The sequence below is a fragment of the Neomonachus schauinslandi genome, chromosome 4 (assembly GCF_002201575.2).
Source record: "Neomonachus schauinslandi chromosome 4, ASM220157v2, whole genome shotgun sequence".
NCBI lineage: Eukaryota > Metazoa > Chordata > Mammalia > Carnivora > Phocidae > Neomonachus > Neomonachus schauinslandi.
In genome coordinates, this window is record NC_058406.1 from 89,881,103 (window position 1) to 89,894,131 (window position 13,029).

The 13,029-nt window shown below is 44.5% G+C and overlaps 1 protein-coding gene across 1 annotated transcript; it reads right to left on the reverse strand.

The window, feature by feature from the left end:
• Positions 1-1,146: 1,146 nt before the first annotated feature.
• On the reverse strand, positions 1,147-12,207 carry HENMT1 (HEN methyltransferase 1). Its single transcript, XM_044914341.1, has 8 exons — positions 12,184-12,207; positions 11,952-12,071; positions 10,211-10,323; positions 9,462-9,596; positions 7,076-7,255; positions 6,238-6,427; positions 5,035-5,406; positions 1,147-1,173 (listed from the first exon to the last, which is right to left on the reverse strand). The coding sequence occupies exons 1-8, from the start codon at positions 12,205-12,207 to the stop codon at positions 1,147-1,149; spliced, it is 1,161 nt and encodes a 386-aa protein (XP_044770276.1).
• Positions 12,208-13,029: the final 822 nt, after the last annotated feature.

A 13,029-nucleotide genomic window follows, 5' to 3' on the forward strand; every position in this document is an offset into this window, starting at 1 on the left:
CCAGAGGGATGAGGCTAGACAAAGATAGTGGAGTATCAGAGCCTCTTCAACAAATGCAAAGAATCTGACTGGGTCAAGGCTAAGGCACAGGAGTAGGGAGCAATGTGACATTTCTGGGAAAGACCATAAAATGCCCAGAGCTTAATTTGACTAATTCCAGCCAGAGTCACATGAGAATGAAAAGGAGATGAACGGCAACAGTGCAGGTGAAGAAGAGTCCACAAAACGTGACAGGCACAGGAAGGGCGCAATAGGTAAATGGGCAGAGCATTGATGGCTGACTTCCAAACAATTTGTATATAAAGCATGGCATGCTGTGGTCTTCAAATACTAGTTGCAAAGAGGTGAAACATCTACCGTACAAATTTATGACCTCTGACTCCTACAAGCTTGTTTTGCAAGACCTCTGGAAAACGCCTATCTGTTCCCTATTGCGGGATATCCCTGGAAGAGGGGCATCCTCTACCGCGAGCAAGCATGTTAGCCAGTTAAACCACCTGGCATCCTTGAAGGGACGGCTCGAGATTCCACCTTGCACGACGCTCCTCCCTGACCTCCTGTCAGCAGCTAACACACAGGACCCTGTGTAACAAGGTGCTTTTGTTGGCACCTAGCTGAGGGAATTTCATTTGGAATTAGTCCTTGATACTCAGCGACAGAACTGAGCCCCTGGGGTGGAGAGCAGTACCTCTGAGAGCTCAACTGCAGGGTGTGGTGTGCGTGAGGAGACTAGAGTTGAGCAGAGGAAGGGTTGGGAGGAGCTGTGGAAGAGTCACTGCCATCTCTAGGGCATGGAAACCAAACCTGGAGCCACAGTGCTGTGAGGACGTGAAGCTTCTAGACCATGGAAACAGTTGGAGGCAAACTTTTATTCAGACCAAGGGCCAGGGGTGTTCTAATACCTGGTAACACACATTCCACACCTACTTTTGGCGGTGGGCTATGGCCCTATTTTTCCCTCTTAAGAACTGCCTCTCCTACGCAACCACACTTTTCATTACCATTCAGTGCAGGGAAATTCCTTGGAGCAAAGCCATCTTAAAAGCTGAGGCCTTTCTTTACAAACCCTGCAGTCCATTCCAAGGGTTTTCCTAGAAGGAACAATCCACCCCCTGAAAAAGGCACTGGTTCTTGCAAAACTGGAATCTACTTGTAGTTCCAGTTATTGTGAACCTAAGAACCTTTGTTGTCTCTAAGGAGTGAGATGGGAGGGGGTACAAACAGTTCAGGGACACTTTGTCCTTAGTCTGCCATTTTTTAACATAAACTTAAGAAAAAAGTGATCACTTTAATTTTTTTTTTTTAAAGATTTTATTTATTTATTTGAGAGAGAGAGAGAATGAGAGACAGAGAGCACGAGAGGGAAGAGGGTCAGAGGGAGAAGCAGACTCCCTGCCGAGCAGGGAGCCTGATGTGGGACTCGATCCCGGGACTCCAGGATCATGACCTGAGCCGAAGGCAGTCGCTTAACCGACTGAGCCACCCAGGCGCCCGATCACTTTAATTTTTAAAAAAATTATTTGAGAGAGGATGCACAAGCAAGGGGGAGGGGCAGACGGAGAGGGAGAAGCAGGCTCCCTACTGAGCAGAGAGCTCAATATGGGGCTTGATCCCAGGACCCTGGGATCACGACCTGAGCCCAAGGCAGACGCTTAATGACTGAGCCACCCAGGTGCCCCAAGCAAAGTGATCATTAAAATGAATGCAAATAGATGGAAATGAATTTATAAAATACATTGCTAGTGATAAAGGAAGCTGCATCAAAAAGTCAATACCATTTATATAAAATAGTATCAGAAGATAGACATTTTAATCCCTCGGAATTCTGAGGAATGGTGGGCAGGGCTGCTGTCTTCAAGAAAGCATTGAATGAGGTGCAGGGAGTTTCCAAAGATGGTGTCGGGAGCAGGTAGTTAAGAAAAAGCATAAAGATTATAAAGCTTACTTTAGTGTCTACATAGTTCTGAGTTGTCTTCATTTTTAAAGTTTACTTTTACAATTTTTTTTAGATTATAGAAAAACGAGTTTACAGTTTTTAATTGGTAGGGTTGTTCTTTTGGGTTTTGGAGGGATACTAGCGGTAAGACAGAAACCACCAAACACCTTAATATCAAGTTTCAGCCAGAGCTGTCAACTTCTTCCTGTTGCTCACCAATCTCTGCACCCCAAGGCTTCTCAAACCAGGATTTGGCACTGGTTTTATAACAGGAAATTTGTTTTACCTAACATATAAGGGACACATACACAGGCAGGAGTTCCCCTACAGGAAAGCAAAGGGAAGCTCCTTTTAAACATCTCCCCCAGAAAGGGCCTAATATGCAGCCTGCATGGAGGAAAAAGAAACCTACTGATAGCAAAGCATGATTCAAAATTTTAAAATTCCTTCATGTCCCCTTTTCACAGGAAGCTGCTGGAAAATAAAAGAGGGATGAAGGGGAGGTGGCCATCAAACACTGCCCCCTGGAGGGTGGGTTTTACATGAGCGGGGGAATGCACTGGGAGGTGAAGGGAGAGCAGAGAGCAAGTTGAACAGGGACAGTGAGGACACCTGGGTGGCTCAGTCGGTGAAGCGCCTGCCTTCAGCTCAGGTCATGATCTCAGCGTCCTAGGATCGAGCCCCATGTCAGGCTCCCTGCTCGGTGGGGGGCCTGCTTCTCCCTCTCCCCACTGTTCTTACTCAAAATATTTTAAAATTTGAGAGTGAGAGAGCATAAGCTGGGGGGTGGGGGAAGAGCTTGATGCAGGGCTCCATCCCAGGACCCTGGGATCACGACCGGAGCTGAAGGCAGACGCTTAACCCACTGAGCCACCCAGGTGCCCCTCAAGTTGTTTTAAAAAGAGTGGCTGGAGAGGACTCGTCTTTATTTCAGTAGGTCCCCACACTGAGACACCTGAAATCTGGCTAGAACTTTACACAACTCATTTTATATATAAAGCAGAGAAGATACTGTAAAAAGTAGTAACCCTAAAGATTTTGTCAAAGCACAAGCAGGGGGAGTGGCAGGCAAAGCAGGCTCCCCACTGAGCAAAGTGCCCCATGTGGGGCTCGATCCCAGGACCTTGGGATCATGACCTGAGCTGAAGGCAGACACTTAACCCGACAGCCACCCAGGCGCCCCTAGGGTTGCCACTTTTCTTAATCAGGTATTGGATGTTCGATCCCAACCTTAAAGGACTGTTCACTTTCTAGACCTGCAACATGCCCTGCTGTGAGAACTGGCTGCCTAGATAAGAGGATGAGCCCTTATCTAACACTGCTAAGATTAACACAGCTACCTTATAAGGAACATTACTCTGGGCCAGGCAGTCTTCTTAGTGCTTAAACTCGAGGCAGTTATTGCTCCCAGTAGACACAGAAGTGAGCTAAAAATTCCCCTAGCAAACCCAGCTTTGGCTGGGTTTACAACAATAAAGTCTCTAATTGCTTTTGTCCATTTAGAATGATCTCCATTTTCATGCTGCTAAAGGGTAAGTGTACATAGCTTTTTTGTTTATAACAAACTGCCAGCTATGGACAAAAACAGCTGCCTTTAGTCTATACTTTAGTGGAACACACATCCACCTTCTCTGTGGCCACTTTTCCACCTCAATTCCCAGAAAGCTCAGTGGTTGGCAAGGCTGCAAAGATTTACTATCTCTACAAGAACATCTGACACCTGGCTTAGACCATTAATGAACCCTTCCACGTACAAAGGTCTGTATCAAAATAGAGGGTGAAGACAAATAAAGGATGTAGATCCTGATGTCACCAGAGACATGGGAAACAGAGTAGCTCCATCACCCACAGCTATCATATGAAAAGGTTCTCAGGAAGGGATGAAGCTTGAACAAAGTAATCAATTAGCCTGGAGGACAACAAGACAAGGGGGCTTGGGCTTGAAACCTTGGCTCTAACAGATGAGAAGGAAGCCATATGCAGAAGTCATGCAAAAGCCTAGAAAGACGGGGGCCTTTTGTTGGGGGGAGGGGGGGGTGTAGCAAGAGTATGCCTTACAGGTCCTATGCATTCGAGATGGAAAAATCCGTCTAGAAAGGTGGGGGTGGAGGGACTGAACAGTTTAACAAGAGATTATGTGATTGGATTCTATTCTTGAGTCCCTTCTTTCCCCACCCTCCTCTTCAAATCCACTTTCTACTTATTAACCCTTCAAAAAAAACCTGAGAACTACGGCCCCAAGAGGCCGTTCCCAGGCACCCACCCCCCACAGCCAGCCTGCCCCTGGTTAGTGAGGCTACGCCTGCTGTGCGCAGACCGGCACGTGGCCGAAGGTCCTTCGCTCCTTGTTCCTTCCCGGGAGGACATGGACTGGGCACGCATCAGCCCAGGAGAAACTACAACTCCCAGCTTTCGAGTGGTAAGGTGATCCTTCCATCTGCTCAGTAAGGAGCAGAACAGTGGTGTAGAACCAACCTTACCAGAAAGCTAGCACATGCCCTGTCCCTTTCTTTGCTCTTTCTCCTTGGAATAGGATTTGGAATATTCAAGTGGTAACAAAAACCCAAAAACACCTTCATCCCTGAGGTGCATCAGAACAGGACGGCAGATGAATAGGTCCCTTTAGTGGCAGAGTGTGGTCAGCTAACCTCTATACTCAGGTCTCTCATTTAAACCAGCGCCCCCCCCCCCCCCCCGGGTGAAGCTGTTCATTCACAACTGCTACAACAACCCCAATTCCACCCAGGAAGCTGCCAGGGATGAGGCTGCTCTTATCTTCAAATACTTCCTGTATGTTTTAGGCAAATATTACAGTACAGGTGAGCATTTAGCCCAAAGGAGGCAGAAACTTCTGAAACTACTTATTCCCTGGGAAAAGGTTTTATTTGACAATCCAATTTGCTTTAAGAATGTTTAAAGTCACATCCAACTGGGTCTAACACAAACATGAACAAGTGCATTTTGCAGCCTCTCCACCCCTGCAAAAAGCATATGAAAAACAAGGTTAGAGAAATTCAAAACCAAGTTGCCCAAACTTACGACTCCAGCACAGGGCTGATTAAATGTTCATCAAAGAGGCGTTGTGTTTGGTAATCAACCAACTCCACCTGCACCGCACTTTGATCTCCGTTCAGTCGAAGTCCCTCAGCAAGTACTGTTCTCAGCTTCTCCATACTACCGGCCACCAAGTGGTTCACCTTCGGATAAATAATGAGTCTTTCCAGGGGTACATAGAACTTCTCTCCCACACTGTAAGGTTTGGGGGACTGCTCTATTTCGGCCCTTTGAGCTTCTGTTAATCCAAACTGTGGGGTACAACTGCCAAGTGGTACCACTCGATTGCCCTCCCTTTTCCTCGGACCACGGAGAAACCTGCTTTTCATTAAGCCGACTGCTTTGACTGACTCACTACTCAGAGTAAGCCGGAAGTATTTGCTTTGCTGTAAACTCGGGTATGAGGTGGTGTAAACCTGAAGGAAAAATTGGAAGAGGTTTCACTTCATTAGTAACTTCTTACATTATGAACTGTGTATTAACTATACATATCAAATCCGACTAGCCATGTGTGCCACCATGTAATGGGAATCAAGCCTCAAGCACAGTCATTAACTATATGATCTGCTTTAAAAATTCTAATGATCGGGGTGCCTGGGTGGCTCAGTCAGTTAAGCATCTGCCTTCAGCTGAGGTCATGATCCCGGGGTCCTGGGATCGAGCCCCGCATGGGGCTCCCTGCTCAGCGGGAAGCCTGCTTCTCCCTCTCCCACTCCCCCTGCTTGTGTTCCCTCTCTCGCTGTCTGTCAAATAAATAAAATCTTAAAAAAAAATTCTAATGATCAAAAGTCTCCCAAAGCCAATTTTTTCCACCAATTCACACCAACCCAATGTTCCTGCCTGACATTAGAGGGAAATGCTTAGGAAGGCAATGTGCTTATACTTCACCATACCTCCTGAAACCCAAAGGGCCTGAGAAGCTTGGAGGTTCAGCTACAATACTCAATTTCCTGAGCCACACTATGGAGGAAGTGCTGCTGATCCTAACAGATTACAATAGGGGGTCACTGGCACATCAGCTTGGAGGCTTTCCAGGACTTCTGATCTTTCTCTGTAATGTGCTTTGAGACATGGCAAAAGGCCACGTGGTCTCCAGGGCGAAGTAGATAGACCAACCCTGAAGGCAGTTGTGGGTATGAAGGATTCTAAACTCATTTACATTTATCTCTACAGTGGGGACCCCTACAGAGTTCACCATCCTAACCCACGTGCTTCTTACCCTGGTCACTACCTCAAAGAATACTCACAACTTCATAAACGTGTTCCTCTGGAACGTGTTCCTCTGGCTCGGAAATGCTCCATTCAGTCGCCTTTGCTACGTTTTTCTGGAAGACCCCTATCTGGGTACAGTATCCAACATGCTCAGCTCCTGCTGGTGGATCCCCCACACCAGTGAACTCTACGGAGTAATTGTACAGTTTTGCCACATCCAAAGCCCTAAAATCAAAAGAAACGCATTTTTGAAAGGTATGGTTAAATTAAAAATCTCCAGTAGAATAGAAAATACAATGAGCTAAAATACTTCGCAACTTGCAAATTCTTACAGCAATACATAATGCCATACAGGGTTTGCTTACTTCTGAGGGGCTTTAGGGTCCTGAGTCAAGTTTCCAGGTAATCACAAAAATGTGGAGACAGGGAAAGTTATGGAGCAGAGTGTAGGCATGAAAAAGGAGAACACAATGGCTACACACCCCCCAAGTCCTATTTGGGTTTGCAATCATGCCAGAAACATGACCATCTGTCCATCTGTCAAGGAACACTTGTGCCAAGGTATAAGGCTCACCCTCACTGCCCTACACACACCCCCTTCCTGTTTTGTTTCATCTCCACACCAGTACTCCTACTCCTGACTTCATATCAGAAGGCACGTGGTGCCCCACTTTGCTTAGCTGCCTGAGACCAAAAACTTCCATTTATTTTGCCCAAATATGGTGGTCCCTTTTATTAAATACCAAGCTGAATTCTGGGAAATTTTATTAGGATAAAAAACTTCAGTAATGTATAGGTATCAAGATTGACTTCCTGTGGGGTCATCTCCCCCCAACCCCACCACAAAATTCACAAAAACATTTATGAACTCACCACGTCTGAAATTGCGTTCTGTTCCACTCAAATCTGTGATCTGGATCTCTAAAGGTCGATGCTGGAAACAGGGGATTGAATTCAGAGTTTGGTGTGCTGATGACAACCATGCCAGGAGAAAAGTACCCAAATACGACTTCAGGAAACTTGGCCAGATCTTCAGAATCTAAGTGTTCTATCCTGAAATGGTCAACGGGAAAGACAATGCAATTATTTTCCTAGTTGATTTAGCAAAACAATCTCTACATTTATCCCTTCTGAATCTTTGTAACGGTACTTACATGACCTAAAACCAACTATTCCTAAATACTCACCCTGCCCTTGGACCACGTTGCCCCCTCTTTCAGGGCTCTCTGGGCCTCACTGTCAGTAACTAGAAAGTATGAGCATAAGTATAAGCTCCCCAGGAGGCCTGCAGTGCTATGAGACTAGAACACATGCCCCACAAAAGTTGTGGGTTTCGGCATCAGATCCCAGTAGATTCTCACCCACACCCAAGGACCAGATCAGCTGCCCCATTAGAGGCGGCCACTAGACCCAGTGAGCCATTTCTATCCTGATGCTGTATGTTAATCTAACCCACTTCTATCTTTGCCTTAAAAAGGAACAGGAGAGGGGCGCCTGGGTGGCTCAGTCAGTTAGGCGGCTGCCTTCGGCTCAGGTCATGATCCCAGGCTCCTGGGATCGAGCCCCGCATCGGGCTCCCTGCTCAGCAGAGAGCCTGCTTCTCCCTCTCCCTCTGCCTGCCGCTCTGCCTACTTGTGCTATCTCTGTCAAATAAATAAATGTAAAAAAATAAATAGGAACAGGAGAAGCAATTTGACACTGAGTATATGCCTGAAAAATGTAAGGTTTTTTTTTTTTTTAAGATTTTTATTTATTTGACAGAGAGCGAGCGAGAGGGAACACAAGTAGGGGGAATAGGAGACGGAGAAGCAGGCTCCCCACCGAGCAGGGAGCCCGACACGGGGCTCAATCCCAGGACCCTGGGATCATGACCTGAGCCGAAGGCAGACACCCAATGACTGAGCCACCCAGGTACCCCAAAAAAGTTTCTAAAGACACAACTGATACGATTTTTAGGGCAAATGTGCCCATATATCTCCCCATAACCACTACAGCTCAGCAGGCTGGTGATGGGAGGGAAACATAACCTCTCAGACCGGTAAGAGGAAGACACATAGGTAAATGACTCAGGAGCTTCAATTTGGCTTCTTTGCAGCATCAGTGCAAATACTACACATCAAAACATGTATAGTTAGAGCTATAATGCACTTAGAGTGCAATTTATTGCTTTAAATTCACACATCAGAAGAAAAAAAAAAAATCAATGCATAAGCGAAGGAAATAGAGCAAAAATCTGAATCAGAAAAATCATATGACCCAATAATCCCACTCCTAGGGTTAAATGAAACTTGTGTTCATGCAAAACCTGTTCCATGAATGGTATCAGTTATATTCATAGTAACTCCACACTGGAAACCCAAATAGCCTTAAATGCTTGAAAAGGTGGCACATCATACAAAGGAATACTCAGGAATAAGGAACAAACTGCCAAGAAATTAGATAATTTTATAGTGTTCTCAAAAACAATGCTGCAAAATGGATGGGTGCTGGCCAGGGGTGAGAGAAAGGTGTGGCCACAAAGGGGTCAGCCCAAGTTTGTTTGGGGGTTAATGGAACGGTTCTGTGCCTTGACTGTAAGTTACATTAAACTACATGTGTTAAATTCCACAGAAATGTACCTGTGCTCAAATATATTTTTAAAGATTTGTCAAAGAGAGGATGCATGAACACAAGCAGGGGGAGAGGCAGAGGGAGAAGCAGGCTCCCTGCTGAGCAAGGAGCCCAATATGGGACTCCATCCCAGGACCCTGGGATCATGACCTGAGTCAAAGGCAGACTCTTAACGAGCCACCCAGGCGTCCCTGCTCAAAAATAGTGTTTAAAAAGTAGGGGCACCTAGGTGGCTCCATGGCTAAGCGTCTACCTTCAGCTCAGGTCCCTAGGATCCAGCCCCATGTCCTGTCGGGCCCCGTGTCCTGTCGGGCCCCCTGCTCAGGGGGGAGCCTGCTTCTCCCTCTGCCTCTGCCGCCCACCCCTCCCCCCCCCAGCTTATGCTCTTCCTGGTGCTCTTGAGATCTCTTGCGCTCAAAATCCTTAAAAAATTAGGAAAACTTTAATAGGTGAGTCTGGATACAGGATATTCCTGGTGCTATTTTGCAGCTCCTCCATCTGTAAATCTGAAATTAAAGTCAATCCCGTCAACCTGCTTTACAAATAAATTTGATTACAACTTAAATCTAGTTAGGACACTCAATTTACTGAGAACTAATTCAGATTTTTCTAATAAATTTATACAGTAAGAATCAATTTTAATACTTACAATTCAATACATGTTATCAAATCAAATCCACACAAACGGGAGTCTTTTTGTACAGCAGAACCACGGTACAAGGTTATGGTCAAATCTAGTTCCCGAGGAACGATGTACCCCCCCACTCCTGGAGACAACCTACCCCTGCAAAAACAGAAGGGAAATTAACACTATAATCTATTCAGAATCTCACCAGCTATAGAATTCTGATGATCTGCTCCTCTGATCAGTGTCTACCTAAGTGAGTTTTCCATGACTTGAGGTAGTAAGCACGAGGTCATAGGGTAACTTCCTCATAGATTACTGGCCAATGAGAACAAGATTGAATACTGCCGATTCTCTCGCCATTTAATACTTTTGGTCTTCCAGCTCCCTTTGGATCAGTGATTAGCTTTCTTTAGAAGAAAAACAGTCCTGAAAAAAATCTGCAAGTCAATATATATGAGACTGGAGAGCTGCTCAGGCTTAAAGTAAGAGGTCTGGGGCAATTTCAATCCTCTAATGAGTTCTCCTGGTGTCCAGCATTTTGCCATTGAAAATTGAATCTGCAATGCTTTGTCTACTATAATTTAACAGTCTATACTTTCTACGTTGGTAGGAAAAACTACTGTTATCATTCACAATGTTATGGCACAGTCATTCAGTGAGCTTGAGGCTCTCAGTGCCAATCTTAAAATAAGCTGTATAAAACTTGACACTTCCTCATAGTGCTACTAGTTTTAGATTAATGCACAATACTTTCAGAAACTTGGTATTACCCTCCCCATTCAAAGGGTCTGGCAGCAATATCTACTCCAACAAGATATTGAACGCAGCGGTGATATTTCAGCATCCATAAAAGTGTGGCATCACCGAAGCCCAAGTCTGCAATCTACGGATGAAACAGAACATTGAAGACATTATTGCCAGAAGTTAAATAGGACCAAAAACTTACAGAGTGTAAGTGGTTATCAGAATTACCATATAATTATGTCAAGATCTTTTTGGTAGAAAAAAGTACACAAAAAGGAAATTAATCTGAAACTTAAGGGAGGAGTGGGCAGGAAATAAGCTGTTAGTGTTTGGACTGCAAGAAAGGCATTCACGTGAGTGCCTGGCACCCAGAACACCCTCAGGGTCTGGCACCCAGAGAACCCCACATGGTAGGCAAGTACCCTATAAAACAGAACTTTGAACCTCTGAGCGGCTTTTAACTTAAGACAAGGGTGCCCGATCTTGACCAATGTTTTAGGGATTTATATTCAGTGTTGTTAATCTAATCCCCTTAATGTACATTTATGTGTATTCTTAAATGGATTTCTTAATTATGCACTAAAGTCTTCATTAACCGCTCTCACCTAAATTTGATTCCCACTTTAGGAGGAAAAGAAAATTAAGACTTAAGTTTAATGGCACCCAATCCCAAAGATATCCCAAATCAGCTTCTAGGGTAGCTAACTGGCTCTAATCCAGCCTTAAGGGGGTATCTGCAGATTTTAACTATTTTTGGATACTCAGACATGAAAGATACCATATTATCCTAAGATGCACAAAGTGTTAAATCTGGAACAGACTAAAGTTTACCTCAAAATTCACTATCAGAAAACCAATTACAGCATTTACTAAGTTGCTTCCAAAAAAAATTCCCCTCTGGAAAAAGGGACTATAGCTATACCTTAGCAATAGGCACATTCAACCTATATTCAATCCAATTTTTCCTCAGATGTGTTTCATTTTTTTACCTTCAGTATTTTAGGTAAACCTTGCAATCTACCACAATATTGCACCCTTAGCCACAAGCAGTAATTTTCCTTTCTGAAGCTGGTATATTTATGGGACAGTGGGAGAAGGGTTACATAGCATCAAAAAAAACCTAATCTAGGGGTGCCTGGGTGGCTCGGTTGGTTAAGCGTCTGCCTTCAGCTCAGGTCATGATCCCAGGGTCCTGGGATGGAGTCCCACATCAGGCTCCCTGATCAGCCAGGAGTCTGCTTCTCCCTTTGCCTCTCCCCTCCGGCTTGTGCTCTCACTCTAAAATAAAATCTTTAAAAAACCTAGTCCAAAAGCAAACTACAGCCTTAGGAAGTTTTAAACTGCTTTTTACATAGTATACCCAATTTCTTGTTAACCAAAATTTAGCTCAAGCTTCTCCTTCCTACAGACCCCTGAAATTTACCCTGCCCTCAGTCTGAAGGCAGAAGCAGCCTGTATTTAAGGCCCCCTCCTAGAAAACAGGATAGCCTTAGATTAACACATTATACTCTCCAATCACACCACTTTTATCCCACTCCCTCACAAATCAGTTGTTTACTCTAGAGAAAAACCTTTTTCCCCTTTTTCCCCAACTATTGATGCATGCAGATCTTATGGTCAGTGTTCTCCCTATTGCACTAATCCCTTTCCTTCCTTGCAACACATCTTCAAATAGTCTCTGCTTACTTGCCAAATCCTTAAGTTTTTCTTGTATTTTTTGACTAAACAGTTGATAAGACAGTCTTAAGTGTTTGGAAAGATACCTACCTTCTTGAGTCCATGTCGATTCACTAAGTTTTTAACAAAGTAGTATCTCTGTTCGTACACTGGTGGTTTGAACTCAATCACTTTCTTGCTGGGAACTTCACAATTATCCATACTGTTGCACTGAAACAGAAATCATGTGCAACTTCAGGAATTAAGGAAAAACCAGCTTCATTTCCCAATTACTTGGTAAAATCCATTGGCCTTTCAACCACCTCTGTCCAAAAAAAATCACCCAGTGGTACTGCATTTCCTCCATGGTTCATCCAAGCCTCCACGGTCTTTTTTTATCTTTTATTAAGTGATAATCTGGCTTTATGCTTCTGAGAGCTTAGAGTCAGCTGAAGGGAAAACTACTAATGCATTTAACAAGTCTAAGTCTCCTAGCCACAAGGGACCTTTAATGAACTGCCAAAGACTGGAATACAGGTAGGCAGGAGACTGAGACTCGTTGACCAAACTAAAGTCTGGCTCCTCTAAGCCGTCTTCTGATTAGGCCTTGACCTGGACACCATCCTATCTTGGGCCTGCTTAGGCCAGTTTAGCAAGAATCCTACTAAGTCAATTTAGAGAATTCCCCACCCTTAATCTCACAATCTGATCAAATTCCTTGCCACCACCCCTTAATAATTTGATCCCCCTGAGCTGCCTTATCAAGAATCCTATTAAATTCTGCTTAACACCCAAAACTCGTGGTCTCTTCCATCCGCTCAGCCCTTCTGCTCATGGCTATAAATCCCCAGCAGTTGAAAATGGGGGTTTTCACCACCTCTCCTCTACTACAATGCTCTTGTGGTGGTAGTCCTGACTAAAGACTTCCTTTTTATTTAAGTCTTAATAAGGCATTTTTAAGTGTTCAGTAACCACGTGTAGCATGTGGCTACCTATCGGACAGCACACACTCCAAATGTGGTTCCCATTGGTCCTCTTTACCTGGATTTCCTTGAAATGCAGAATCTCAGGCCTCACCCCACACCTCCTCAATTCAGCATCTTTCGTGAACAAAATCGCCCGCGGATCCAAAAGCACATTAACACTACTAAAATACCACTTAAGAGTATTTTTAAAGTAGATTTTGCTA

What these genes read in the sequence shown, in the direction of transcription:
- HENMT1 (XM_044914341.1), bottom strand. Translation starts at nt 12,207, where the DNA reads ATGGAGGAAATGCAGTACCACTGG. An exon ending in AGACCCTTTGAATGGGGAGG is followed by an intron (nt 9,597 to 10,210) that starts GTAATACCAAGT and finishes CTGTTTTTGCAG; the next exon opens with GGGTAGGTTGTCTCCAGGAG. An exon ending in TTGATAACATGTATTGAATT is followed by an intron (nt 7,256 to 9,461) that starts GTAAGTATTAAA and finishes TGACCATTTCAG; the next exon opens with GATAGAACACTTAGATTCTG.